The sequence below is a fragment of the Bufo gargarizans genome, chromosome 1 (assembly GCF_014858855.1).
Source record: "Bufo gargarizans isolate SCDJY-AF-19 chromosome 1, ASM1485885v1, whole genome shotgun sequence".
In the NCBI taxonomy this organism is placed as follows: domain Eukaryota; kingdom Metazoa; phylum Chordata; class Amphibia; order Anura; family Bufonidae; genus Bufo; species Bufo gargarizans.
In genome coordinates, this window is record NC_058080.1 from 41,024,824 (window position 1) to 41,050,429 (window position 25,606).

A 25,606-nucleotide genomic window follows, 5' to 3' on the forward strand; every position below is an offset into this window, starting at 1 on the left:
AATATAACTTAAAAAGGCCTGAGTGGGTGGCCAGAAAAGTACTGTACATGGCACACGACTGCGCTGTGTCCTCCACAGTAGAAGTCAGTCAACCCAACATAGACGAGGACAAGCGGGTGACCTCACTTTTAGGAGCCGCAAGGTGGATAAAGATGTGCACAATTATTGTATATTTCTGAGACATTTAAACACAAAGTCACTTACGATTTTCGAAGTCAACTTCTGTGAACCGGTGGATGGAGTGAGCAGCTGCTTGGCAATGGCTTCCCGCTGTGAAAGACTAGAGGTCAATATTGTGCGAGACCCATCTTCACAAACCACCATGGAGGCCCCGGGATGCACACTGGGTCCGTTGATGACCGCCTGCCTCAACTCCTGCACGTTCCACGTTGTGACAGGCTGGGGATAGGTTAACTTGGTGGCAAATACCTACACAAAAAAACAGCACAGGGATGAATATACTGTTAACCGCAGCGTTAGGCCTCATGCACATGACCGTATCAGGTCAGTGTTAAAATCTGCACGTTTTGAGATCAAGTATAAGACATGTTCTAAGTTTTTGTGGAACGGACACGGACAACAGATGCGGAATACTGTTTCTATACAACACAGGCTGCAGCAAGCTCCCTCTAGTGGTGGCTGCAGGCAGGCAGCAGGTTATCTTTTAAAACTATGTCTAGCTGGAGGATTTGGAGCTTGCATTAGAAAATTAAGCTCGCTTTCCATGAGCATTGTCCACCGGTAAGAAAAGATAAAGGGTCTCTTATGTTCCATTTCTGCCCCTCCTCTGTACTATGGGAAAGGGGAGCAGTCTTGTTGTAGAGCAGGCATGCTCAACCTGCGGCCCTCCAGCTGTTGCAAAACTACAGCTCCCAGCATGCCTGAACAGCCTACAGCTATCAGCTTACAGCAGGGCATTGTGGGAGTTGTAGTTTTACAACAGCTGGAGGGCCGCAGGTTGAGCATGCCTGTTGTAGAGCTTTTGCTCCAAATAAACACAATACAGATGCCCCAAAGAAAAGGGGACCACATTTCTGTGGGTACCTTCAGATACATACCATTGGGATGCCAATCTCATTAGTACTGATGTACATATCAGGGCAAATAACAGACCGAGCTGCGTAGTCCACACGTTTTCCCATCATGTGTTTCCGAAATAGACCATCCTTCTTCTCCAGTAGCTGTAATAGAAGCAAAGGATTCATATAGCGCGGTGATCAGTCATATACAGAAGTAATCTACATAACATATATGATAGTGCGTTGCAACCAGTACTGTACTCCAGAGCTGAACTCACTATTCTGCTGGTTTAGTCACTGTGTACATACATTACTTATCCTGTACTGATCCTGAGTTACATCCTGTATTATACTCCAGAGCTGCACTCACTATTCTACGTGTAACCCGCTGCGAGAAAGAGAGCCAATCTCCGCTCCGGACAGCAGAGACACGGAGCAGTAACATAATTGATGACGCTCCGTGCCTCTTTGGTCTTTTTACTACAAAATCACAGGGACAACTATCTCACTGAGAGGCACAGAGCGTTATCAGTCATGTTACTGCTCCGTGTCTCCGCTGTCCGGAGCGGGGCTTGGTTCTCTTTCACGCAGCAGATTACCCGCACGGCATCCGCTCATGTGAAAGATCTCTTAAGATTGGAGTACCTCTTTTAAGATAGTCATAATGGCCGTGAATCAGGAGGAGGAGGAGACAGAATGCACCAGCATCCTACCAGTAGCTATAGGGGAGCCTCCACATACCTGACGGATTCCAGGATACTTGTCCGTCATCAGTTTGTCCATCTCGCTATCAAACACGATGTTTACGTGCCCTTGTAAGCGAACCCAAGAGTTATAAAGCTTATCTGTGAGACTTCGGCCCTGCAGTGCCATCAAGAAGGATCGATCAACGCTTTGCACAGGGTTCGTGCTGTCCTGAAAACACACAAAAATAAAAATAATTATTAAAATTACCTTGAAGAGAACCCCCTCCCTGCACAATAACCTCTGCAGAGGTCACAAAGCATGCCCACACCACAAAGAAATCACTTCTCAACAGCCATCTCATCATCACAGGCAAGATTAACTAGGTAATATTATATAGATATAATAGATATAGAAGTCAAGGAGTCCCCTCTAGTCCATTGCTTCTATGCTCCTATGGGCTATTAAGCATCTCTCTAAAAGCTATTAACAGAAGCTCAAGATAACCTAATGTAAAAAAAAAATAAGAAAAATAGGATTTTTTGTGCTTACCTGTAAAATCCTTTTCTCGCTGAGTTCATTGGGGGACACAGGAGACCATAGGTATAGCTGTGGCCACTAGGAGGCGACACTAAACAAAAAAGGTGTCAGCTCCTCCTCTAAGCTATACCGCTCCTGCTGACACTGAGCTAATCAGCTTGTACGAAAGCAGTAGGAGAAGCCAACAGAAAATAATAAAAAGGAAGAAAGACTGAGATGGGTCAAAACCAAGAAACGGAGAGACCCATCAAGGAGAGCCAGCAATGTACTTACGGGGTGGGAGATGTGCCCCTAATAAACTCAGCGAGAAAACGAGATTTTTGTATAACTTACCAGTAAAATCTCTTTCTCGCTCTTTCCTTGGGGGACACAGAAGACCTTGGGTATAGCTTATCTCCATAGGAGGCGTGACACTAAGTGAAAACTGTTAAGCCCCTCCTCCAGCAGCTATACCCTCAGCCTGGAGAGAGAGACTGCCAGTTGCGTGTCCAAGCAGTGAGAAAAGGCAAAGTCCAACAAGGAACCAACAAGCCAACTACCCAACGGGTAACAAAAACTTGGAAAACGTACAGAGAAAAAACAATGAATGGGTGGGTGCTGTGTCCCCCAAGGAAAGAGCGAGAAAGAGATTTTACTGGTAAGTTATACAAAAATCTCGTTTTCTCGCCCAGTTTCCTTGGGGGACACAGAAGACCTTGGGACGTTCAAAAGCAGTCCAAAAGGGGGAGGGACCACAGCACCAAGGTGAAGCACCCGAAAGGCATCAATGAACCGCCGCCTGTAAACCCAGGCGGGGTAAGGCAGCATCTGCCAAAGTCAGAGTATGCACCCTGTAGAACTCAGTAAGGCGTGCAAGGCAGACCTGTGGCCGCCGTGCCCAAATGCACGGCCGAAGCCCAATGCCTCCGGCCCAGGAGGCACCGACCACTCTGGTGAAAGGAACGGTGACACCAAAGACAGAATCCTGCCCTTGGTGCGGTAACCTCAGCAATAGCCAATCTGATCAAGCGGAGGAAAACCACCCTGGAGTCTGTCAACCCTATGCACAGCCCTCCTGGAAACCCAAGAGGCCGAACGTCTGCAAGAGTCGGAGATCTCCAAGTAAAAACGGCAAGGCCCAAACAACGTCCAAATAGGTGAGGTGTTGAAGCGAAAGGCAAACACCACCTTCAGAAGGAAGGAAGGAAGGAAGGAAGAAACGGGATGCAGAACAGCCCTGTCCTGGAAAAGACAAAGCTCGTAACAAAAAAAGGGGCCATTCCGGCACCCGTCAGAGACACGACTGATACGGAACACAACCGTACAGGACAGAAGGGGTAGAGAGAACTCCTGTAACGGCTCCAAGGACAAGATTGGAGCGCCGAGAGTACAGTACAGAGGAACCAAAGAGCCACTCCGAGGAAGAAGGTCTGGACAGGCCCCGAGGGCCGGGGAACGCTGGAAGAGGAAGGACAGCGCCGACACTTGACACTTCAAGCAAAGGAGTCCCAGTCCCAGGTCCAGGCCGGACTGGAGAAAGACAGAACCATGGGGGGGAGAAGGGCAGAGTGGGGAATGCCCAGCTACCCACCGACACCCAGACAAAAAACCCTAAGTCCAACGACAGACAGATCCTGGACGAAACACAGCCAGGAGCGAACAGTAGCGAGCCCGCTGGAGTCACCTGGGCAAGCGGATAAAAACCCAATGTGACCAGGCGCAGACCAGTAACACGGGCAGAAGGGTCGGCAAAACTGGTCCCGTCGGCCTCCGAGCAACGTTGTCCCGTATCCACCCGGAGTGGGGGAGCAGAAGGACAGACGGAAGGGAACCGAAGGGTCCGCCCAGCATCCGCCAGATGCCAGGACAAGACAGGCTAAAGTCCATGCTTATGTAGCCACCACAGGAAGACTATCTACAGTCCTGGTGTGGGAGATCGAAGGACAATCTGGACCGAAGGGCAGTCCCCCCAAGTTACCAAGAAGGTAAGTCTACAGCAGGACCACAGCCTAGAATGGAAAACGCAATCTGCACCCAGCGGGAGGACAGAACGCGGTAGACCCAGCAAGAGGCACACAGCTAATACAGCCAGTGTGAACAAGGGAGACAGTACGAGACCAAAGGAACACCGGAACCATCCACATGAACAACCATGCTCCCCCCAGAGGGTAGGACAGTGAAGGAACAGCCTCTGAAGCCTGGCCGGGCAGAAGCCACATCGGCGTGATCTGTACCGAACGGGGAGCCAAACAGAGCCGGCGAGACAAGGTAGTCGAGACAGAGGCCGGCATCACACCCCCCAACCGAAAGGAGGAGTGGGCAGCAGGGAAGTCATAGGACAGCCCAAAAGCAGAACCCTGCTACACTGTGAGACGCCAGGTTCACCGCCTCGCAGAAGGCAAATACCCTGAAGAACCCAAGGTGGAAGTCCTCCGGACCTGGGTAATAGAGCATCCAAGAGAAGTTGGGTGATCTACCCGAGAAGAGTGGCCCGAACCTGGTAGCAGATCAGACCGAAGCGTAGAGGGCGCCAAGAGGAAGGACTCATACCACACTGCATCCGAAGAGGAGAAAATGGTAATAGGCGAAGGAACCATAGTCCCGCCAGAGCCAACGAAGAATCCGAGGGGCGCTGCAGACAACAGCACGCATCTAGGAACCACGAACACTTCCCGGGAGGAAGGGCCAACGAAATGAATGAGTACCACCCAGCTCGGTGCAGTAGAGAGCACAGAGCCCTCCGGGTCAGGTGGACAGAACGATCTCTGTAGAGACGAGTGCAAGGCTTGCGGCAAGTAACCCAAGAGAACAAAGGGATGTCGCAGGAAGGAGGGGAAGCATACGTACGAGCAGCCCCGTAAGCAGTGAGAAGGCATAAACGGCCCAAACAACGCACAAGAACGGCCGCTCCCTGCAAAAAAGTCACTCAGAGAAGAGGGCCAGCCACAGAGTGCCCCAGCATCTATGGAAGTGCAAAGTGCAACCTGAAAGGGAGTTATGCATAAGCCTAGCATGGCACGTGATGGAACGTAAGCAGTCCGCCCCGAAAGAGGGGAAATGTACCTGGCAAACTGCAGTCGGCAAGAGTGCAAAGGCCCACCCCAAAAGGGGGTGACGCCTAAGGCCGTACCTACTCCAGAGACATAGGACATACCATACAATCCTGCAGGAGCGCAGGAGGTCCACCTAGTGAAAGGGGGACATGCACAGGGTTATCCTAGCATTAAGAGAGCGTGCAATAATTCCCCCAACACCGAACTTTGTGAGAGTGCAACCACTCCGCCAATGAAGGGGACATGTACAAGTCCAGCACAGCACGTACAAGGACAGCCGTGAATCTCATGAGCGTGCAAAGGTCCGCCCATGGAATGAGGGGTGGTCACACACAAGGCCAGCACCGAATCCAATGGGAGTGCAAGCGTTCCACCCATGTACGGCGCTGGTGCGATGTGTAAACATGACGCCCGCTTGCACGTGCAGCGGGCGTCATGCACATGGCCAGCATCTCATCCAGGGAGAGTGAGAGCACCCTGCCATGTACGGGAGTCATGCACATAGCCAGCAACGTACTGGCGAGAGACAAACACAGTCAGTGAGAATGTGTGTATGTCGCCTGAGGAAGGGAGGCATGCCCATGGCCGGCAGCGAATGCGAATCCAGTGAGAGTGCGTACACCGCCCACGGAAGAGGGGCCATGCACATGGCTGACAGCGGATCCAGCGAGAGTGCAAGCACCCCGCCATGGAAGGGGTTCATGCACATGGCCAGCAACGCACCGGCGAGAGAACAACCACAGACAGAGGGAGTGTATGCATGCCGCCTGAGGGAAGGAGGCGTGCCCAAGGCCGGCAGCGAATCCAATGAGAGTGCAGCATACCACCTATGGAAGGGGGTCATGCCTATGGCCAGCCGCGAATCCAGTGAAAGTGCAGCGTTCCGCCTATGGAAGCGTGTCGTGCACCTGGCCAGCACCGCATCCGGTGAGAGTGCAGATTTCCGCCTAATAAAAGGGGGACATGCACATGATCGGCAACAAATCCAGTGAGAGTATAGCGTTCCGCCAATGGAAGGGGGTCACGCACATGGTCGACCGCGAATCCAGCGAGAGTGCTGCGTTCCGCCAATGGAAGGGGGACGTGCACATGGCCAGTACCGTATCCGGTGAGGGTGCAGTATTCCGCCTATGGAAGTTGGTCACGCACACGGCCGGCAGCGAATCCAGTGAGAGTGCTGCGTTCCGCCTATGGAAGGGGGACGTGCACATGGCCAGCACCGTATCCGGTGAGAGTGCAGTATTCCGCCTATGGAAGGGGGTCGCGCACATGGCCAGCACCGTATCCGGTGAGAGTGCAGTATTCCGCCTATGGAAGGGGGACGTGCACATGGCCAGCACCGTATCCGGTGAGAGTGCAGTATTCCGCCTATGGAAGGGGGACGTGCACATGGCCAGCACCGTATCCGGTGAGAGTGCAGTATTCCGCCAATGGAAGGGGGACGTGCACATGGCCAGTACCGTATCCGGTGAGGGTGCAGTATTCCGCCTATGGAAGTTGGTCACGCACACGGCCGGCAGCGAATCCAGTGAGAGTGCTGCGTTCCGCCTATGGAAGGGGGACGTGCACATGGCCAGCACCGTATCCGGTGAGAGTGCAGTATTCCGCCTATGGAAGGGGGTCACGCACACGGCTGGCAGCGAATCCAGTGAGAGTGCAGCGTTCCGCCTATGGAAGGGGGACGTGCACATGGCCAGCACCGTATCCGGTGAGAGTGCAGTATTCCGCCTATGGAAGGGGGTCACGCACACGGCTGGCAGCGAATCCAGTGAGAGTGCAGCGTTCCGCCTATGGAAGGGGGTCGTGCACATGGCCAGCACCGTATCCGGTGAACCTGCAGCAATCCGCCTAAGAAGGTCATACACAGGGCCAGCCCGCAGCCAGGGAGAGTGCAGTATCCCGCCTGGGAGGGGGGGGGGTCATGCCCATGGCAGGCACCATACCTGGAGAGGGTGACGAATGCTGCCTACAGAACTGACCGCATGCACTTGGCCCGCGCTGCATCCCGGGAGAGGGCAAGAAACCGCCTAAAAGGGGAAATGCACCTGGCAGCGACGCAGGCTGGGAGCGCGAAACCATGCTGCCTATGGAAGGGGGGCATGCAGACAGGCAGCACTACTGCGATGAGGCTGCAGCGTCCTGCGCAGCCCACAAGAATCTGTTAGACATCTGTTTATTCATTATTATTTCATATTTTTTTTTTTTTTTTTTATTTAAAACAGCCTCTCTGAGGCTAAAGGGGAACCACCATATAGGGGCACAGATTCTCTTGATGCAAGAGAAAAAAGGGGTGGCCAACCATACAGGCCCATTGGGAGCCGGCCTGCACCCAAAGGGTTAACAGGGAGCCGGCCTGGGGGCCGGCGCTGCGATCCACTGGGGGCGGAGGAAGCCCCAGGCGGGAAGAATTCGCGCCTGGAGAAGTACCCGCCCCCTCCAACAAAGGCCAGAATTTCGCGGCCTAGTAGGCCGTAAAGCCGGGGCCTAAATTTGTGCGGCGCCCGGCCGACCGGGGCCGCATAGTATTATATACCGCCGGGACTGAGGCGGAGCGGCGCATTAAACCGGCCGCGGGAGCCCACCCCGCAGGCCGGAAGAGTCGGGCCCAAATGGAGTGCCGGAATTGCGGCCCCGCAGGCCCGATGGCGGCCCAGCAGGTCATTGCGGCGCCCGGCCGCACCGGAATGTCCATGCCGGCCGGAGGCGAGGTCTGTCAGGAGCGGGCCCCAGGCCCTGAGCAACGCTCCGGTAAGGAGATGGGGGGACCCCGAGATCGGGTGCCCGCGTAGTATCATATACCGGCGGGACATCAAAAGATAAAGGGGGACAGCAGCTGCATGTCCTATGGGGCCAGGAGGGGGAGGGGGGGAGCAGGGAGCAGATTGCCGCCCTGCGGCACCCCAGGGGCCAGCCTAGATCCAGCAGTGGAAGGGTTAAGGTTTGTCCAGGGATTCGAACTCATGACCTCTGCCATCAGAGGCAAGGCATTCACCATCACAGCTATGAAAGCTGTTCAGAGAGGCACAGTATGGGCCATGGGGGGGGGGGGTTAGGCCCGCAGGAGACCGGGTGGTGGTGGTGGTGGAAAGGGGGGGGTCGTAGGGCTGGAGAAGCCAATCTCTCACCATAGCCGTCTTCACCCTCGGTCCATTCCAGCAGGGTCGCCCCTTCAGCTACTGGCACCGTAGTGGCAGGACGCTGGAAGAGGGGCTTGGCGTGCGGGCGACCCTTGCGCTGGCGGGATACAGGGGAGCTGGGCTGCCCTGGTCCACCTTGCCTTCTGTGGGGGAGGCAGCAGTGCGGTGACCGGCACTGGCGCAGCTCGACCCCGGGAGAAACAGAGAGGTCTAGTGCGACTCTGTTGTCCCTGATGATCTGGAACAAAAAGAAAAGAAAAAAGTAAAAGTCAAAATTTAAACAAGGAGAATCAGCCCTGCAGTAGCAGGGAGTGTCTTGCCTCCTTGGACACTAAGCAAAAACTGGCAGTCTCTCTCTCCAGGCTGAGGGTATAGCTGTGGAGGAGGGGCTTAACAGTTTTCACTTAGTGTCACGCCTCCTATGGAGATAAGCTATACCCAAGGTCTTCTGTGTCCCCCAAGGAAACTGGGCGAGAAAAGGATGTTACAGGTAAACACAAAAAATCCTATCCTTGCTCATATCACAGACACAGAAGACCATGGAACATTAAAGAGCAGTACCATGGGCAGGGAACAAGACCAGAGCAAATCCAAAACCCTTTATAAGGCCCCACACAGAATTGCAGGGGAAGGACATACCAAAAAACCCTAAAAAATTTTTTAAGAAAACGGGCAGGAAGAGCCATTCCCAGGAAGGCCAACCAGAGAGCGGCTGAATACACAGAGGCCAGGGACGGGGGTACCGATGTCAAGATTAGAAGCATTGGCTGCCCCGGAGGCATGCGACCGCTGTAAATGCACCGCAGGGCCTGGAGGAAGGTGAGGGGGCTGGGGACGGGAGATGAGACCGAGGGCTGGTGAATAATGGGCTACAGAAACAGGGCCGAGGTTCTGAAGGAAGAAAAAAAAAAAAAATTTCCTGTGTTCACGAGAGAACACAGGAGAGTGGGCCCAGCAGGGAAGATTAACCCCCTAGAACCCAAAAAAAGGAGGAGAAGGGGGGTCTCAGGCAAAGTGGGGCCAGCACTGTCACCTTCCTCATTGTGCTGCCCCTTGGGGAGGGTGTCTACACTGGTAACAGGGGGGGGGGGGGACGACGACTTCTAGAAGTAGGAGACAAGGTGACACTGTTGCTGGCGGGTAACAGCGGATTTGAGATCCACTGTTCCTCCTTGTCTTCCAGAGGTGGGGAACGAGCAGCGGGCTTGAGGACCCACTGGTCTCCCCCCTCAAGTGTGGGGAAAACAGGTGGTTGGAGCCCGCCTGTAGCCCAGACCTGAAAAATAAAAATGGAAAAATGAAAAATAAAAAAAGCTTTGGCAGACCAGCAGGAAAACATGTCTGCCTCCTATAGACACCAAGCTAAAACTGATTAGCTCAGTGTCTGCAGGAGGGGTATAGCTGAGAGGAGGCGCTAACACTTTTTTTGCTTAGTCTTCTGTGTTCTTCAATGATACGAGCAAGAAAAAAAAACTGCAATCAAAAAATAAAAAGTCGATTAGAAAATAAAGTGTGTGTGTCGGTATCTGGTTTATAGGTGATACATAGCCAGAAGGGACGACAGAAAAGGGAATGGACGTCGCAAACAAAGCAGTCACTCCCTCTGCTGGTGATCCTAAGCATGACAGCCCACTAATGCTACTTTAATACCGTATAAATATGAATATTTTAATACAGATGGAAATGTTTAATGCTGGAGATATTAGACGCGTTCAACGTGTGTGGATTTCATGCGATAATCTCAAATACTGAAACCATTTCCCAATTTCACTTGGGACAATTCGGAGTGAAGGTGCCACCTACTGTTCACATAAAATACTACATAATCTAAGAGTTATGGTGCCATCTACTGATCTCACAAAGTATTATCGTCAAAATATCCAAAGCTATGACGGGAAGGCGTTAGCGCGAATTTATAAAAAATAAATAAATAAAAAAAGTAATAATTAAGTAGGTCATCAGTATCTGATCAGTGGGGGTTGCGACAAGAATTTCCGCCTGCCGATCAGGTCATCTCCATCTAGCTTGTACTGCCAGCGATACAGCCTTCTGAATCATAATGGTCATGTAGATAAGTTGTCTGCTCATATTTCCAGGTGCTAAACGACCAGCACAAGTCAGTGGTCGTGTATTGTCGAAGGGAGCGGGAGATCACTTGACAACACTAAACCCTACAGTCTTCCGGTCACGTAATCCTACGCCACTGGGGCTATACAAACGTCTGCAAGAGTCGAGCGAGACTCTCAGATCACATCTTACCTCGATGACTTCTGTCTCTGTACCATTTGGAGTCTTTATTTGCTCCTCAGCCATCACCGCCAGCAACTTCTGTATGGTGGTCACATCTTTGAGGACGGCCTGGAGGTTAACCGTCTGCCCGTTGGTGTACATCTGATCTGCCTGGCGATTGATCGGGCGGAAACTGTGAAACCAGAAGTGTCCATTACAAGAGAGACAACACGAGAGGGCGATGTGTGAGGGGAGCCTAGTGGGGTAGTCACATCCCTTCTCTGACCCCAAGCACGACACAGACCCAGATTTTGGAGCCCTAGATTTTTGGACAGGAAGTAGTTGTCTGACGTTTACTATTATCAACCATATTGACTTTTTTGCGGCCAATTTCTTGGTCACACAGCATGCCGCCCGCCTACAATCACTCTTACGTCCATCAGCGAGAGCCCTATTCTTCCCCCTTATATTTCATTGTGCAATACTGTTAAAATACAATCTGATATCAGTGACCAATATGTCCATAATGGAAGGTCACATGCGAGAGACATTTCTAGGAAGCGACTGTCAATGCCAGATGTGGCTGACGACTCCTCCTAAAAAAGTGTTGTGAGTAACGAGGAAGAAATTACCGAGATGGAGGAACCACTACAAGATCAAGGAAGAACATGTCCAGGGAAAAGTTGTCGCCGATCGCCATGCCAGAAAACAGGCACTGGAGGAAGAAACCTGGAAACAGAACAAGCAGCAGTCACAAGACAGAAATTAAAAGGGAACCTGTCACCTCCTGAATGCCAGCAGTACCTCGGGGCAGCCCGAAGTGTGATACTAATCATACTTTTCATCCTGCAGTCCGATGCTGCATAAGGTCAGAAAACTATCTTTTATCCTCCGTCCGCGCTAATTTGCATGTCAGCTTGAAGTCAAGGGGGCAGCGGCCTCCTTGCTTCAAGTCAAGGTAAGGTAACCTAGCCCCCTCTCTTGCCTTTGAGTGACAGCCCACAGTTCGGCTTCACTTTCCCAAGTCTCTCTCTCTATTTTACTGTCAGGGCATCGGACTGTAGGATAAAAAGTATGATTAGCATCACACTGCGGGCGGGTTTACGTGCATTTAGGAGGTGACAAAATTATATAGATATTGGAGGATGTCGTTGACCAAAATAGTCAGTGCCTAGCCTAGCATATTGCTAGGATATGCCATGTCAGATAGGACCCGCACCCATCTCCAGGACAGGCCCACCCAAAGTTAAAGAGAGTGCACTGCGTAAGTGCGGCCACCATCCATTCACCACTATGGGAGTTCCAGGAGGTCCCTAGATGTCCACTGTCCATGCAGAAGCAGAGTACTCTCCACTCACCAATATGAGGCTTCCAAAACAAAGCGCGCTCACTTGGCTATATTCTTAACTCCCATTGCAGTGAATGGAGAAGACGCGGCTCATGCCTAATGTGCTCTCCTTCACTTTGGGGACTGCGTTCTGGAGATAGGAGAGGGTCCTAGGGGTGGGACCTGCACCTAGGATATTGATGGCATGTAGTAGCAATATGCCATCAATGACCTAGATGGTAACAGAACTTTAACCTCTTGCTCCCCTTAAGCGTCCATTCACACATCCATGGTGTGTTGCGGATCGGCCGGCACCCGCTATAGAAATGCCTATTCTTGTCGGCATGGCCAGAAGTACGTGACCCTCAATTCTAATGGCTTTTACCACCCCTTGTGTACCAGGCGATTGGCATAATGGGCCTTTCAGGCATGGTCAGGATAGGGAGTGGAGGGCAGAGGGAATTGAAGCAGCATCAGGATGGCAGGGGGGGGGGGGGGGGGGAGCATAGTCATTCATTTATGTCTGACATCACTGCCATCAATTATTATGCAGCTAGAATACCCCTTTAATTACAAGCATAAAATAATGCATCAAGTCATGTGGCAACAGAAACCAACCATTGTCCATAGTGATCACCACTTCACCCATCTTTGCATCAACACTGTGGCTGGTCATGTGGCACCAGATGGCATGCGCAGCGCCAAACAGAAATTATGAATGGCGATTTACTATTTAAGGCCTGTTTCGCACTGGCGTTACTCGATCAGCCTGCTGCCGGAACGAGTAACACCAGAGTGAAACAGGCCTATAGCCTGCAGGGGGTGCAGAAACCCCCCCCCAGGTTATATTGTGTGTCAGTAGGCACAGCATCATCGCGGCATTACCTTCTTTTTCCCAAAGTGCTTCTATGTGCTCCTTAGTAGTGCTAGGGGTCAGGTAGCCTCGCTGTGTGAGCTCGGCGGTGTCCTTAACTGAAAGAAATAAGAAAAAGTGAGAATCCCAGGGCCGAAACACCAAGAGAAGGAGTAAAGTTCTAAGAAAACACTGAAACTTCACACATTTTATTACATACTATGAGCCAAGAATCTACTAGGGTTCAAGCAAAACTTGGGCATGATGCCACCAGTGGCAGACGTACCGTGGTGGCAGTGCTTGGTAACACATCTCAGTCCCAGTCAAGCTGCAGTACCAGGCACTGCCACAACTTTATGTATGGCGCTGTGCTTGGGTACACAATGAAGAAAACACGATGCTTGATGCAATGCCGCTTCCCCTTTGCTTATGCCAGGCAAAGGACCCACACCGATCAAATAGTGGTGGTCTGTGCCAAGAATAACACCACGTGAGTGGTCCCTTCATGCAATCTCTCTCTAAACAAAGCTTATTCTTGCACAATGAATAGTTTTGCAACTTTTAAAACTCTTTACAAGTGGATTCATTAAGTTTCCTTGAATGGAAACTTGGGCACTGTAGCAAACAGGAGACAGGATTTGCCCACACAGCATTTCCCGAGCTGGATAAAACTGAAGCTCCTGGGAGTAAAAACAAGATTGTATCCATTCATTGACAGCAGGCAGAGCTCTTGGAAAGACAAAGAATTGACAAATAAAGTGCATTATACCAGTGCCGAAGATTACTTTACAGCTCCAAATAAAAAAAAAAGTCAGAATTAAAGGGACCACTTTGTTGACCTTTGATTCACCCACAGATAGCACGGGGGGGATCTAACTCACTTTCTGAGACTTCCTCGTCCGTTTTCTTGGAGCTCATCATGATGGTCAGCTTGCTGTTGTGCTCTTTTCGTACTATGGAGCGCGGTGCCCTGAGCGACAAAGAAATCATTGTAAGCAGCAGAAATAAAGCTGTAAGCGCCGCCTCACGCCGCTCAAGAGAACCGCTATATGGACGTATCCAGATGTCACATCGTAGGTTTTGGAAAGGTTGGGCGTCTGCGGATTCAGCTTCCTTTACAACTCATAAGGGGGCGATCATTCAGCTTTCTCAGGCAACCCAATGGCAAGACTGAGTACTGCAGGGGCAGGCTGTGTATTTTTGAGATCTGTACAGGCAGAGGACCTCCACCCCCTTCACTCAAACACTAATAATACCATTAAAGAGCTCAAACTTTTTCTATAGAAATTAAGACTTGCTATAAAATGAAGCAGAAAAAAGGGTTTGATGACCTGGTGGTCTAGGTAACCTGCGGCCCTCCAGCTTTTGTAAAACTACAACTCCCACAATGCCCTGTTGTAGGCTGTTCTGGCATGCTGGGAGTTGTAGTTTTGCAACAGCTAGAGGGCTGCAGGTTGAGCATGCCTGATGTAGGTGAATGTGGGGGCAGGATGAATTCCGGTTTCCCTGGTGGTCTAGAGCAGTGAAGGGTTTTTAATTCCAACTTCTCCGATGATCTAGGGCGGGGGATGTTGAAAAACTACAACTCCCACGACCCCCTTTTGTAGGCTGTCAGGGAATGATGGGAGTTGTAGTTTTGCAACAGCTGGAGGGCCGCAGGTTGAGCATGCCTGATCTAGAGTAATGGTGGACTGCCAGCACCCCTGGTGATCTTTATTAGTGAGAGGGATCTGCTTCCCTGATGATGTAGGGGAGTGGAGGAGCTTAAAAGGGTTTCCATGATTTTATAACTGATGACCTATCCTCTAGATAAGTCATCAGTATTTGATCGGTGAGGGGTCCGACACCCAGGACCCCCGCAGATCACCTGTTTGAGAAGGAAGTAGCCCCACTGTGAGAGCCAAGCACCGCGCCATACATTTTATAGTGGCTGTGCTTGGTATCGCCATATGGCCGATGAACGTGCTGTCACTGGCCTAGGAAAAGCTGACAGAAGGCTGCGGCGCTACTACGAGTGCTGGTGCCTTCTCAAACAGCTGAGCGGCGGGGGTCCCGGGTGTCAGACCCCCACTGATGACCTATCCTAACGATAAGTCATCAGTTAAAAAGCCTCAGAAAACCCCTTTAATGTCTGCATCCCTGGTGGTCTAGGGTAGTGAAGGGATTTAAAGGTTATCTCGTTTCAGAGGGAAACCAGCACATACAGTCCTTCCGCAATAAGCAATACATTTTTACGTAACCGATAGATCCTGTGCCTCTGCTCCGGTTCTCCTGGCTGGGCTGCGTTTAACCATCTGCAGTGGTGACCTCACATCGATGCTGCACCACTCACTGGCCTGTTCAGTGAACTGCTGAGGCCTCTGACTGGCTGCTGCGGTCAAGTGCGGTCAGCATGACATCAGTTCTGTAAAAATGTATTCCTTATTGAGGAAGGACTGCATGACAACCCCTTTAATTCCAAGTTCCCTAAAGGTCTAGTGAATGCTAGCTTCCTTCACGATCTATAGTCGCGAGGCGGATTAATATCTGCGGTAGTCGAGGGATTTAATGCCTGAATCATTGGTGGTCTAGGGTAGTGAGGGGAATGTCTGCTTCCCTGGTGGTCTACAGCAGTGATGGGAATTAATTTGAACTCTCCTGATCTAGTGGAGGCCAGCTTTGAAGGCATCTATAGTAAAGAGGAGGATTCATATTGGCATCCTCAAGAAGAGGCAGAAGGGCTGCTTTGAGCGCTCTCCACCTTCAGCTCTTATTGGCTTTGCTCCTCTGTCCATGCATATGAAAATATATGGGATTCTTACTCCACGCGCTCGGACAGTCGAGCTGAGGCGATAAGACAAAAGGTGCAGCTCACTGTTCCCGTTGACTGTGGAATGAATATGCTTCCTCGGTGGTCTAGGTAATGGGGGGAGTTTAAACCTTAGGCTGGTAAGCTAATAAAGCTCCTCAAGGTGCAGTTTCTTCTCCCTGCCCATTGAAATTGGTGGAAAGAGGGACAGAACGAATGGCGCAGCTGGGATTCTTACTGCTGGCGTGGCGGGCTTTCAGGAAAGTCTCATCTTATAGGCAAAGATCTCAATGTGGTCTCCTGCACAACTCACTTGCAATGAGGACATTTCTTGGAAGCCATTTCCGTTTTCCAGAAGTCACTTAAGAGCTTGTTCCTGGCCAAACAGATATTCTTCACCTGAGAAACAGAGCAGTAGAAGATCATCAGTCCAAGAAGGTAAGTACCGGGATAACACCACCACCATCCGGATACTTACACTGGATACGTCCCGCTTCTTCGGGTAGGCTTTAAGCACTTTTTTGGTGTAGGTTTCCAATTCCTCCTGAATCTCGTTACCGCTGACTCCAGTGTTCCCTTCTAAGAACTGGAGGCAAAAAATGGAGCAGAAGTAAAGTCCTGAATCTACGACTGGTCATAGAGGACGCTATACGCAGTGCTTCGCTTACCCGGCTGAGGACGGCCTCTACTTCGTACATCTCCTGGAGGGCTCCTCGGTCCAGTAACTTCAGCTGGTTAAGCAGCAGATGAATGGTGGAGCGAGGACATGTCAGCAGGTGACAGCGGAAGCAGGAGCCTCGCACAAGGAGGTACAGTTTCTGAACAAGGATAAAAATGAAATAGCATAAGTCAGCAGGGTCAACCCTATTAAACTAGGTAGGCCAAGCCATAAATGCCCAGTAGGTGCCTGTCCCATCTCTGGTATCCAGCCCGTCTGGCCTTTGTCAGGCCGGCATACCTTTATTGCAACTGTATCCTATAGAAAATGGCCACCACAAAAAGTACATTGTTCAGTATATGTTTTTTTTTTTAAGGACCTGTCTTTGCCGAAATGCCCCCTAAACCACCCACATTACCTCACAGCTGGTCTGGTTTCTAATGATGTCCTTGGCTAATTCGTCTGATGGGTGATGTATGCAAATAAGGCTCTTGAAGTCAAGCTCGTCGCGTCCCTTTCCTGCTCTTTGCTTTTGATTGATGGCCTTGACTTTATGTTCCTTCATGTGCGGTTCCTCAGGAGATCTTGCGCCTGCGCTGCACGCCCCTCTGTAGTGCACTTGACTTGGCTCGTCCCTGCAAGTCGGCGCCTGAAGCCAAGTACATTAGAGCAGGGCTCTAGGGCGCGAGATCTCCTGGGGAATCACACATGAAAAAATAAAAATACAATATAAGCGAACGGGCAGGAACGGGGGCGCAGCAAGTATGACGTCAAGCTCCTTGTTTGCATACAGTGAGTGGTGGGATAAAAGTTGTCTTCTCCCGATTTTGCCCATCAAGGACATCGTTGGAAACCAGTTGACTTCCGCTGTGAGGTACTGTGGGCGGTAAAGGCGGCATTTTGGTGGAGACAGGTTCCCTTTCATCCTATAATTCAAACAGTCTCTGATCTTTGTGGTTACTTATCGGCGCTGCAGTTCCACCAAGCGACGTGGGTAAAGTTCGCTTCACAGTCAAAGCTCTACCAGTTATACGTTGCGAGTGTATACCTCCGAAACAAGGCTCGAACGCTTTGTATTCACAGCCTTACCCCATTTACACAGTTCTGCGCACTTTCTTTCACATAATAATAAAAATAGCAGCAGGGAGGGGGAGGAGGCCGTATAAAGAAAATCAGAGAGTGGAGAGAGGACAAGCATCCAGGCTGCACGCCATCACGGTTTGCAAGAGGATGAAGGCGAATTAAATCGGCGTTGTAGGGAGCAAGCATCCATAGGAAACTCTACCGTGGGAGGAGAAGGAAATGTCACACCCCCAGCATCAGTGACAGTCACCACACGGGAGAGGAGATCCCTTAGGAGCAGTAGGAGGATGAAGCTGGACTGATACAGGAGAGAAAGTGAAGGCAGCAGCATCCAGGACACACAGACCTCACATCCAGCATGCATGTCCTTCACACGGACACGGTAATATTACAAATGGCAGAGATGAGTGATCACCTACATCAAAGAGCAGAGGATTATATACAGTGAGAGGCAGCTCGATGTGGCCCAGGTGTCCGGGGCAGCTAATGAAGTCCTGAGAGCAGGTGGCGCAAAATTCTTTGTTGTCTGGGGGGCCCAGGGCCAGGTCATACAGGCCGTTTATCATAGGATTGCCCGCCGGGTCCAGGTACTGGGGATTGGTGATGGCTTTCACACTCAGCATCCTAGAACACAAAGACACCGTCACAACTATCAGAAGGAACAAATACTTTCTGAATTTAGAGATTTCATCCAGTCCAGGGGTGAGAGCAACGACCAGCGGTCATCACACGTCTTCTGACTGGTCAGGATCTCAGCAATGTAATGTATGGACACAGTGACTGCACCAGCAGAATAGTGAGTGCAGCTCTGGGGTATAATACAGGATGTAACTCAGGATCAGTACAGGATAAGTAATGTATGTACATAGCGACTACACCAGCAGAATAGTGAGTGCAGCTCTGGAGTATAGTACAGGATAAGTAATGTATGTACACAGTGACCGCACCAGCAGAATAGTGAGTGCAGCTCTGGAGTATAATACAGGATAAGTAATGTATGTACACAGTGACCGCACCAGCAGTCAGATAAGCAGACGGACGCCATTCCTTCAGATGCTGGGCTCGGCAGTATAACACCCCTGTAATAGACAGAACAGCCGTTACCTGATCTCATCTGAAGAGTAAACGGCGAATGAGATGCGCTGCAGGCGCCGCCATGGCACATCCCTGGAGAACAGCATGGTGCTGAGTGCTAGCTCTCCGGCCAAGCCGCCTCACTGCTCCACACACGTGTAGGACCCGGAAGCGGAGTCCTCCACTGTGCAGCCTGGACAGGGGGAGCGACTGGGGAATATGACCTGACACGCACAGCAGTCGGTTTGACTGTTCTACATTATATGGGTATAACAGACGTATATTATAATATTATTTTATACTAAAGAAGCTAGGTTACAGGATGAGGCGTATGTGTATGACATAAAACGCCCCCTCTCTCTCCCCATTGGTACAGTCCGGTAGCTGAGGCTCTGTCAACATGGCGCTGCCCTGTGGGCCGCTGCGGGCTGCCTGTCTCAGGACGGGTCCACTGCTCAGGTAGAGGGGGGCACTGGAGGGTGGCGGTTGGGTTTGGGGGAGCAGAGTGTGCTAGGTTTATGTTTTGGGTTGTAAGGACGAAACCATTACATTTGTGGGGGTGATTGGGGTACATCACCTCTGTTAGAGGGCAAAGCTTCATTACCCTCAACCAAGATCAGGGAGCCTGGCGTCTATGGGATAGTGTCCCTGGGACTTGTAGTACTACCCCTGTATCTGGAGCTAGTGGCGTTTCGCTGTATGTCCCTTTCTGGCACTTGTAGTTCCTTAAAGGGATTGTACCGTTAGGATTTAATCTGGGACTGTGTGACTAGGTTGCATTATTTAGCATTCACCTTGTTCTGCAGACTGTATTGCTGCACAGTTCTGCTGGATGGAAACCGTCAGCAAGCTTGTTGTCCATGACAATACAATACATAGGGCTTACTGTGCAGAGCCCACACTTCCCAAGCTCAGTGCAGACGCTGAACCCGCAAGGAGAGCGAGATTACAGCTCTGAAGCCTGCAGAATTTTGAATGCAGCTCCGGGCCCTCACAGTACTGCCTGGAGCTCGCATTTTGCTGATCACTGCGAGTTACCCCCCTATGCTGTGGGACTATTAGATTAGTGGGGGGCCCCGCACCTTGGTCGAGCATGTCACAGGGCCCCCATTCTCATGATTGATGGAGGATGCGGCCTAATAATTATCCCCTATGGCTGGAATACCCCTTTAATACGGCAGTTGCAGAGAGAGCAGAGCCTCTAGGTGTAATGGTAACGCCCCCGTTGCTCCTAGAGGCTCATTTACATATAATAAAACATAATTTTTCTCATATGAACATGGGACCAACACAGATGTCCTCAGCTGCCGAGCGCACATGTAACAGGTCAGCCAGTGTCATAGGGACAAAACTGCTGACAGAGAAGCTCCAGCATACTGCTGTTCACGGCACCTGTCAGATCTGCCTTCAGCAGTTTGTTTCCAAGTAGTAATCCAAATTCTTTTCTATATTAGGCAAATAAAAATGCGTCGTTTTGCAGTGTTCTTGTCCTTTTGACATTTCTCTTCCGTTTTTTCTTGCAGACAATGGCCAAAAACCTCCCCACTATCTGCAGCTGGCATAGCAGGTAGGTGCTCCTCGTAGTCATGTCCTCTTCGAATGGGCCAACATGGCCGCCTTATAAGACTCTGTTGTGTTTCTGTCCCCAGCTCTCGTCCGGCCGCTGGCGAATCCCTGCGCGTCCGGCGATGTGCGACTTTTTTCTGCGTTGTGCTCCCCCCTCACCAGATCCGTCCTTCTTCCAGCGTCACATAGGCTCGCCCCCACCCAGGGCGGCTCCATTCTCGGCAGGTAAGTGTCCATGTCCATGCCTACATGTCAGCGTTAGCCTCCCCTGAGACAGTCTGGTTGCTAGGAATACTCGGCTTAAAGGGGTTGTCCACTTCTTTTGGGGGGGGTATGACAAACCTTTCTCCTGGTCAGACCTGCAAAATGGAAGCATACTTACCTGCTCCCCGCCCCTGCTTTGACACTGCTGCAGCCAGTCGATGGCTGCAGCGGTGACCTGCCCCCCCCCCCCCTTGCATCACATGACCAACTCGACTGATACAAGGGGAGCAGGTCACCGCTGAGGCCAGTGATTGGCTGCAGCAGTGTCAAAGCCGATCTTGACGGCGCAGGATCCAAGCGGGGCCCGGTGACAGGGAGCAGGTAAGTATGCTTCCCTTTACCAACCTCTGATCTGGAGCTGTCAGACGGCATTGCTCTAGTTACCAATCAGGACAGAGGCTTGGCAATGCCTGTGCCCTGGTGTTCCGTAGACCCTGTTGCCATAGTAATCATAAACTTGGGTGGAGACCCCCTTTAATTGCCAGGGAATATCGTGGTTTAGGCGCTGTTCACATTTGTGTTGTTGCCACTACCCTGTGACTGATCCATCCAGCGATGGACCCCAGTCACTTACAATAGAGCCTGTCGGGTACGTCATTTTACCGGAAAAAAAGTACCTCTGCTTGCTGCTCTGTTTTTCTGCCAGATGCAACAGGATTTGCGACTGAGGCTCAAGCAGATGTAAACTCAGCCTTAGGCTCCATTCACACGTCCGCAATTCCGTTCCGTATTTTGCGGAACGGAATTGCGGACCCATTTATTTCTATGGGGCCGCAAATGTGCATCCCGGATCCGAAAATGCGGACCCGCACTTCCGTTCCCGAAAAAAATAGAATATGCCCTATTCTTGTCCGCATATTCTATTAGTGCCGGAGATGTGCGGTCTTCAAAATGTGGAACGCACATTCCCGGTGTCCGTGTTTTGCGGATCCGCAAAACACACGGACGTGTGACTAGACCCTTAGGGCTCACGCACACAAACGTATTTTTGGTCCTTGTCTGTTCCATATTATTTTTATTTTTTTGCGGCCCATTTGGGGAGCCATTCATTTCAATGGGGCCGCAAAAAAACGGAAATCACTCCATATGCATTCCATATCGGTGAGTCCGCTTCGCAAAAAAGTGGAACGTGTCCATTTTGCAGGCAAGGACAGGCGTTACAATGGATGCGCAAAAAAAAAACCAGATGTAACACGGACGTCACACAGATTTGCCGATCCGTGATTTGCAGACCGCAAAATACATATGGCCGTGTGCATGAGCCCTTAAGCCTCTTTCACACGTCTGCGTTCGTGCTCAAATCCGTGAAAGTCGTCAGTGCTGCCTCCGTGAAGAATCCGTGTGTCTGTTTTTTGCTGTGTCATCCGTGTTTCGCAGACTGAAAAATTAATTTTCAAAGGATCTCTTCCTAATGATCCGTGAAACGTGGATGACATGCGAACGGCACCTGTGTTACATACGTGGTTTTCACGGACCCATAGGCTATAATGGGCATGGGGGGAAAAAATAGAGCATGCATCCTTGCTAAGAACACGGACCGTGGTACAAAACGGAAGTGCGAATACACACATTAAAATGGATGGGGAACGCATTATGTCCGTGGAATGCTTACATGTGAATCAGGCTTTAGTCATATCTAGTTCTGTGTTTTGTTTTTTTTTCAACGCATTCCTAATGTTTCAAGCATTCCCATTCTTTATTTATCAATTTCTTACCGTTTTCAAAATCTCTGCTTGCTGTCAGCGAATGAAAACACACTAGTTTCCATTCACAGGCAGTAAACCAGTACATAGCTGGTATCCAGTCTAGACAATGCTGTGGACCCCAGACTGATACATTGTAACAAACCAGCTGCTAATGTTCAACTCCCAGAGCATTGTCCAGGCCAGGGGTTGGCAACCTCCGGCTCCCCAGCTGTTGTGAAACAACTACAATTCCCAGCATGCTCCCTTCATTTCTATGAGAGTTCTGAGAAGAGTGGAGGAAGTATGCATGCTGGGAGTTGTAGTGCCGCAGTACAGTTGTATCCACTTCTCAGCACAGAGCACGACTAGGCATGTGCAGGTTTTGTAGCCTCTGGATGTAAAGAAGTATAACCATTCACTGACAGCAAACGCATATTTTGAACATGGTGAGAAATCGGGGCGTAAAGCAGATTACAAAGTTGTCCGTTTTTTTGCCTCCTTAGCGTGACTCCGTTGCTTCCCGGCCTCCTTCAGCAGCCTTCGAGGACGGTCACGTATATAAGCCTCCGGAAGGGGAAGAGCAAGACTGTGCGGTCTGTAACCCAGCGCTTTATGCGCCTGCACTGCGGCCTGTGGATCCGGAGAAGGGTAAGATACGTGGAAGTCTACATCCCCCTCCCAATCTCCAGCTGTTGTGGAACTAAAAGTCCCAGCAAGAACGGTGTTGCAAGCTTGCTTGCTGGGAGTTGTAGTTCCACAGCAGATGGAGGGTGTATATCTATGTCCTGCGGTTTCTAGATGGACGTCTTGCACCTAGAGCAGTGACGGCTAACCTCCGGCACTCCAGATGTGGTTAAACTACGACTCCCAGCATGCTCCGTTCATTTCTATGGAGCATCTTGGAAGTCGTGGTTTTCCCACAGCTGGAGTGCCGGAGGTTAGCCGTCACTGCTCTAGGTGCAAGACGGCTCTAGGTTAGCCGTCACTGCTCTAGGTTAGCCATCACAGACCTAGAGCCTCCATCTCTACAAAGAGATCTCTCTCTGAAGGACCTGACACATCCACTCATTACAGAGACGGTCCACTCTTCCACACGACCGTATGGCTTTTTCAGTGTTTTGCGGTCCGTTTTTCACGGATACGTTGTTCCGTTTTTTTGTTTCCGTTCCGTTTTTTCGTATGGCATATACAGTAATTAAATAGAAAAAAATTGGGCTGGGCATAACATTTTCAATAGATGGTTCCGCAAAAACAGAAGACATACGGAGTACATTCCGTATGTGTTCCATTTTTGTTTTTTGCGGACCCGTTGACTTGAATGGAGCCACGGAACGTGATTTGCGGGCAATAATAGGACATGTTCTATTTTTTTGCAGAACGGAAATACGGAAACGGAGTGCACACATTGAAATGAATGGTTCCGTATACGGTCCGCAAAACAATACGGAATGGACGCAAAAAGAAAATACGTTCATGTGCATGAGACCTAAAGGGGTCACCAACCAGTTGTTATGTAATTGCAGCTCCAAGCATGCACAACTTGCTCAAGTGTCCTCTGAATTCCTATAGAATGAAGCATGCTGGGAGTTGTAGTTTCACAACAGCTGGGGTGCTGAACCAGGCCCTATTTGCTTGAATAGTTACAGGTCATCCCGCTGCCGAGATCTCCAATGATCAGTTGGAACCCAGCAATAAGTGTCCGGCTCCCCTGCAGCGCCCCCACAGGGGAGATGATGCATTACACAGTGACTATTAGGCCTCCTGCACAACCATTTATTTAATTTTTTTCCGTTTACAGACCGTTTTTTGCATTCTGTATACGGCCCGCATATGAAACCATTTATTTGAATGGTTCCGCAAAAGAAAACGGAATGTACTCAGTGTGCATTCCGTTTCCGTATTTCCATTCCGTTGAAAGATAGAACATGTCCTATTATTGTCTGCATTACGGACAAGGATAGTGCTGTTCTATCAGGGGCCAGCTGTTCCGTTCCGCAAAATACGGAATGCACACGGATGTCATCCATATTGTTTTGCGAATCTGGTTTTTTTGTGGACCGCAAAATGCATACGGTCGTGTGCAAGAGGCCCTAAACTTTTACTGAAAGCTCAGAAGATGTAGCAGTACCGCACTCCGCATGCTGAGAAAGCAGAGCGTGCCCTGAAGCGCTGCTGCACCTTCCGTGCTTTGCGTAAAGTTTGACTTCCCCCTTTAATAGCTCTAAACGCGTCTGCAACCCACCTTTATTTCTAGTCTCTCAAAGCATGAAAAATGAAGCAATTTTGTAATAGGAATTAATTAAAAATGTCCTACCGCTTTGTGTCTACAGCTTCTATATAGTCTGTGTCTCCATGGTAACAGACTACAAACAATCTCTGTAGTCCTGCAGCTCTCCAAAGTAGGGACAAATGGAAGGACGTGTGGCAGGACTGCAGTACAGACTTTGTATGTTATCTGTAACCATGGAGACACATAGGACTGTACAGGGGCTGCACACAGACAACAGTAGATTATTATTATTTTTTTAATTGGGACCAATTGCTCATTTTTGTATTTCCGATCTATTAAGAGAAAAAAAAAAAGAGGTGCTGAAGGTGGACATAGCCTTTAATGTTTTGATAGTCAAGGACTATGATCCCTATTGGATGGAAGCATTTAAAGGAGTTTATTATTGCTGGCCTATATTTCTGATAGGTCATCAATATCTGATCGGTGGGGGTCTGATCAGTTGTTTGAAGAAGCTAGGGCACTCAAGTGTGCTTACCAAGAACAGTGCCGTACATTGTTTAGTGGCGGTGCTTGGTACTGCAGCCCAGGCCCATTCACGTGAGCTGCGCCTAGGCCACATGACCGGTGAACGTGATGTCAAGAGGCCGGAGCACTGTGGCCAGGAGTCGGACCCCCACCGTTCCATTTTTCCGTTTTTTTTTGCGTATCGCAAATGGCAACGGAAACATGGCATTTACAGTAACTACATAAAAAAATTGGGCTGGGCATAGATGGTTCCGCAAAAACAGAACGGATATGAAAGACATACGGATGCATTCCGTATGCGTTCAGTTTTTTTTGCGGACCCATTGACTTGAATGGAGCCACGGAACGTGATTTGCAGGCAATAATAGGACAAGTTCTTTCTTTCAACGAAACGGAATGCATACGGAGTACATTCAGTTTGTTTTTTGCGGAACCATTGAAATGAATAGTTCCATATACGGAACTCAAAAAAAGGCCCGCAAACGGGGAAAAAAAAAAAAACGGTTGTGTGAAAGAGGCCTTATCCTGAGGGTTGAACTCCCAGAAAACTCCTTTACTGACATGATGATGCATGTATAGTAGTATAATCACTCCCATCATTGTAGTTATGGAAGTTAGGAGCCCACCTTGTTCTACTGTCCATCTCCAGGCTGGTTATAAGAAGAAGCTGTGGAAGAAGAAGGCGGCCCAGAAGAAGCGACTCCGAGAAATCGTCTTCTGTAACAAAACCCAGAGCAAACTGCTGGACAAGATGACCACCTCCTTCTGGAAGAGGAGGAACTGGTACTCCAACGACCCCTACCAGAAATACCACGACCGCACCAACCTCAGAGTGTAGCCCCCCACCATGTGCGCCCCTTACTGTGCAGTGTAATAAAGTGCGTCTAAGCGGAGTCATCGTCTGTGGTTTTC

At 50.2% G+C, this 25,606-nt stretch overlaps 2 protein-coding genes across 2 annotated transcripts in view; one reads left to right on the forward strand and one right to left on the reverse strand.

Annotated features, from left to right (window-relative positions):
* The window catches only part of POLR1A (RNA polymerase I subunit A), a 92,280-nt gene extending 73,693 nt beyond the window's left edge, over positions 1-18,587 (reverse strand). The window contains exons 1-12 of the mRNA XM_044295081.1: positions 18,455-18,587; positions 17,770-17,974; positions 16,278-16,427; positions 16,088-16,195; positions 15,923-16,008; positions 13,703-13,791; positions 12,854-12,940; positions 11,274-11,370; positions 10,672-10,834; positions 1,761-1,934; positions 1,059-1,181; positions 205-429 (exon numbers count right to left, since the gene is read on the reverse strand). Coding sequence (XP_044151016.1) covers positions 205-429; positions 1,059-1,181; positions 1,761-1,934; positions 10,672-10,834; positions 11,274-11,370; positions 12,854-12,940; positions 13,703-13,791; positions 15,923-16,008; positions 16,088-16,195; positions 16,278-16,427; positions 17,770-17,974; positions 18,455-18,531 — 1,584 coding nt within the window. The 5' untranslated portion in view covers positions 18,532-18,587. The remainder of the gene's footprint in view (positions 1-204; positions 430-1,058; positions 1,182-1,760; positions 1,935-10,671; positions 10,835-11,273; positions 11,371-12,853; positions 12,941-13,702; positions 13,792-15,922; positions 16,009-16,087; positions 16,196-16,277; positions 16,428-17,769; positions 17,975-18,454) is intronic.
* Positions 18,588-18,777: 190 nt separating this feature from the next.
* On the forward strand, positions 18,778-25,587 carry MRPL35 (mitochondrial ribosomal protein L35). The gene is made up of 5 exons (XM_044295094.1): positions 18,778-18,883; positions 19,948-19,991; positions 20,074-20,215; positions 22,443-22,587; positions 25,344-25,587. The coding sequence occupies exons 1-5, from the start codon at positions 18,825-18,827 to the stop codon at positions 25,530-25,532; spliced, it is 579 nt and encodes a 192-aa protein (XP_044151029.1). The 5' UTR covers positions 18,778-18,824; the 3' UTR covers positions 25,533-25,587.
* The last annotated feature ends 19 nt before the right edge of the window (positions 25,588-25,606 follow it).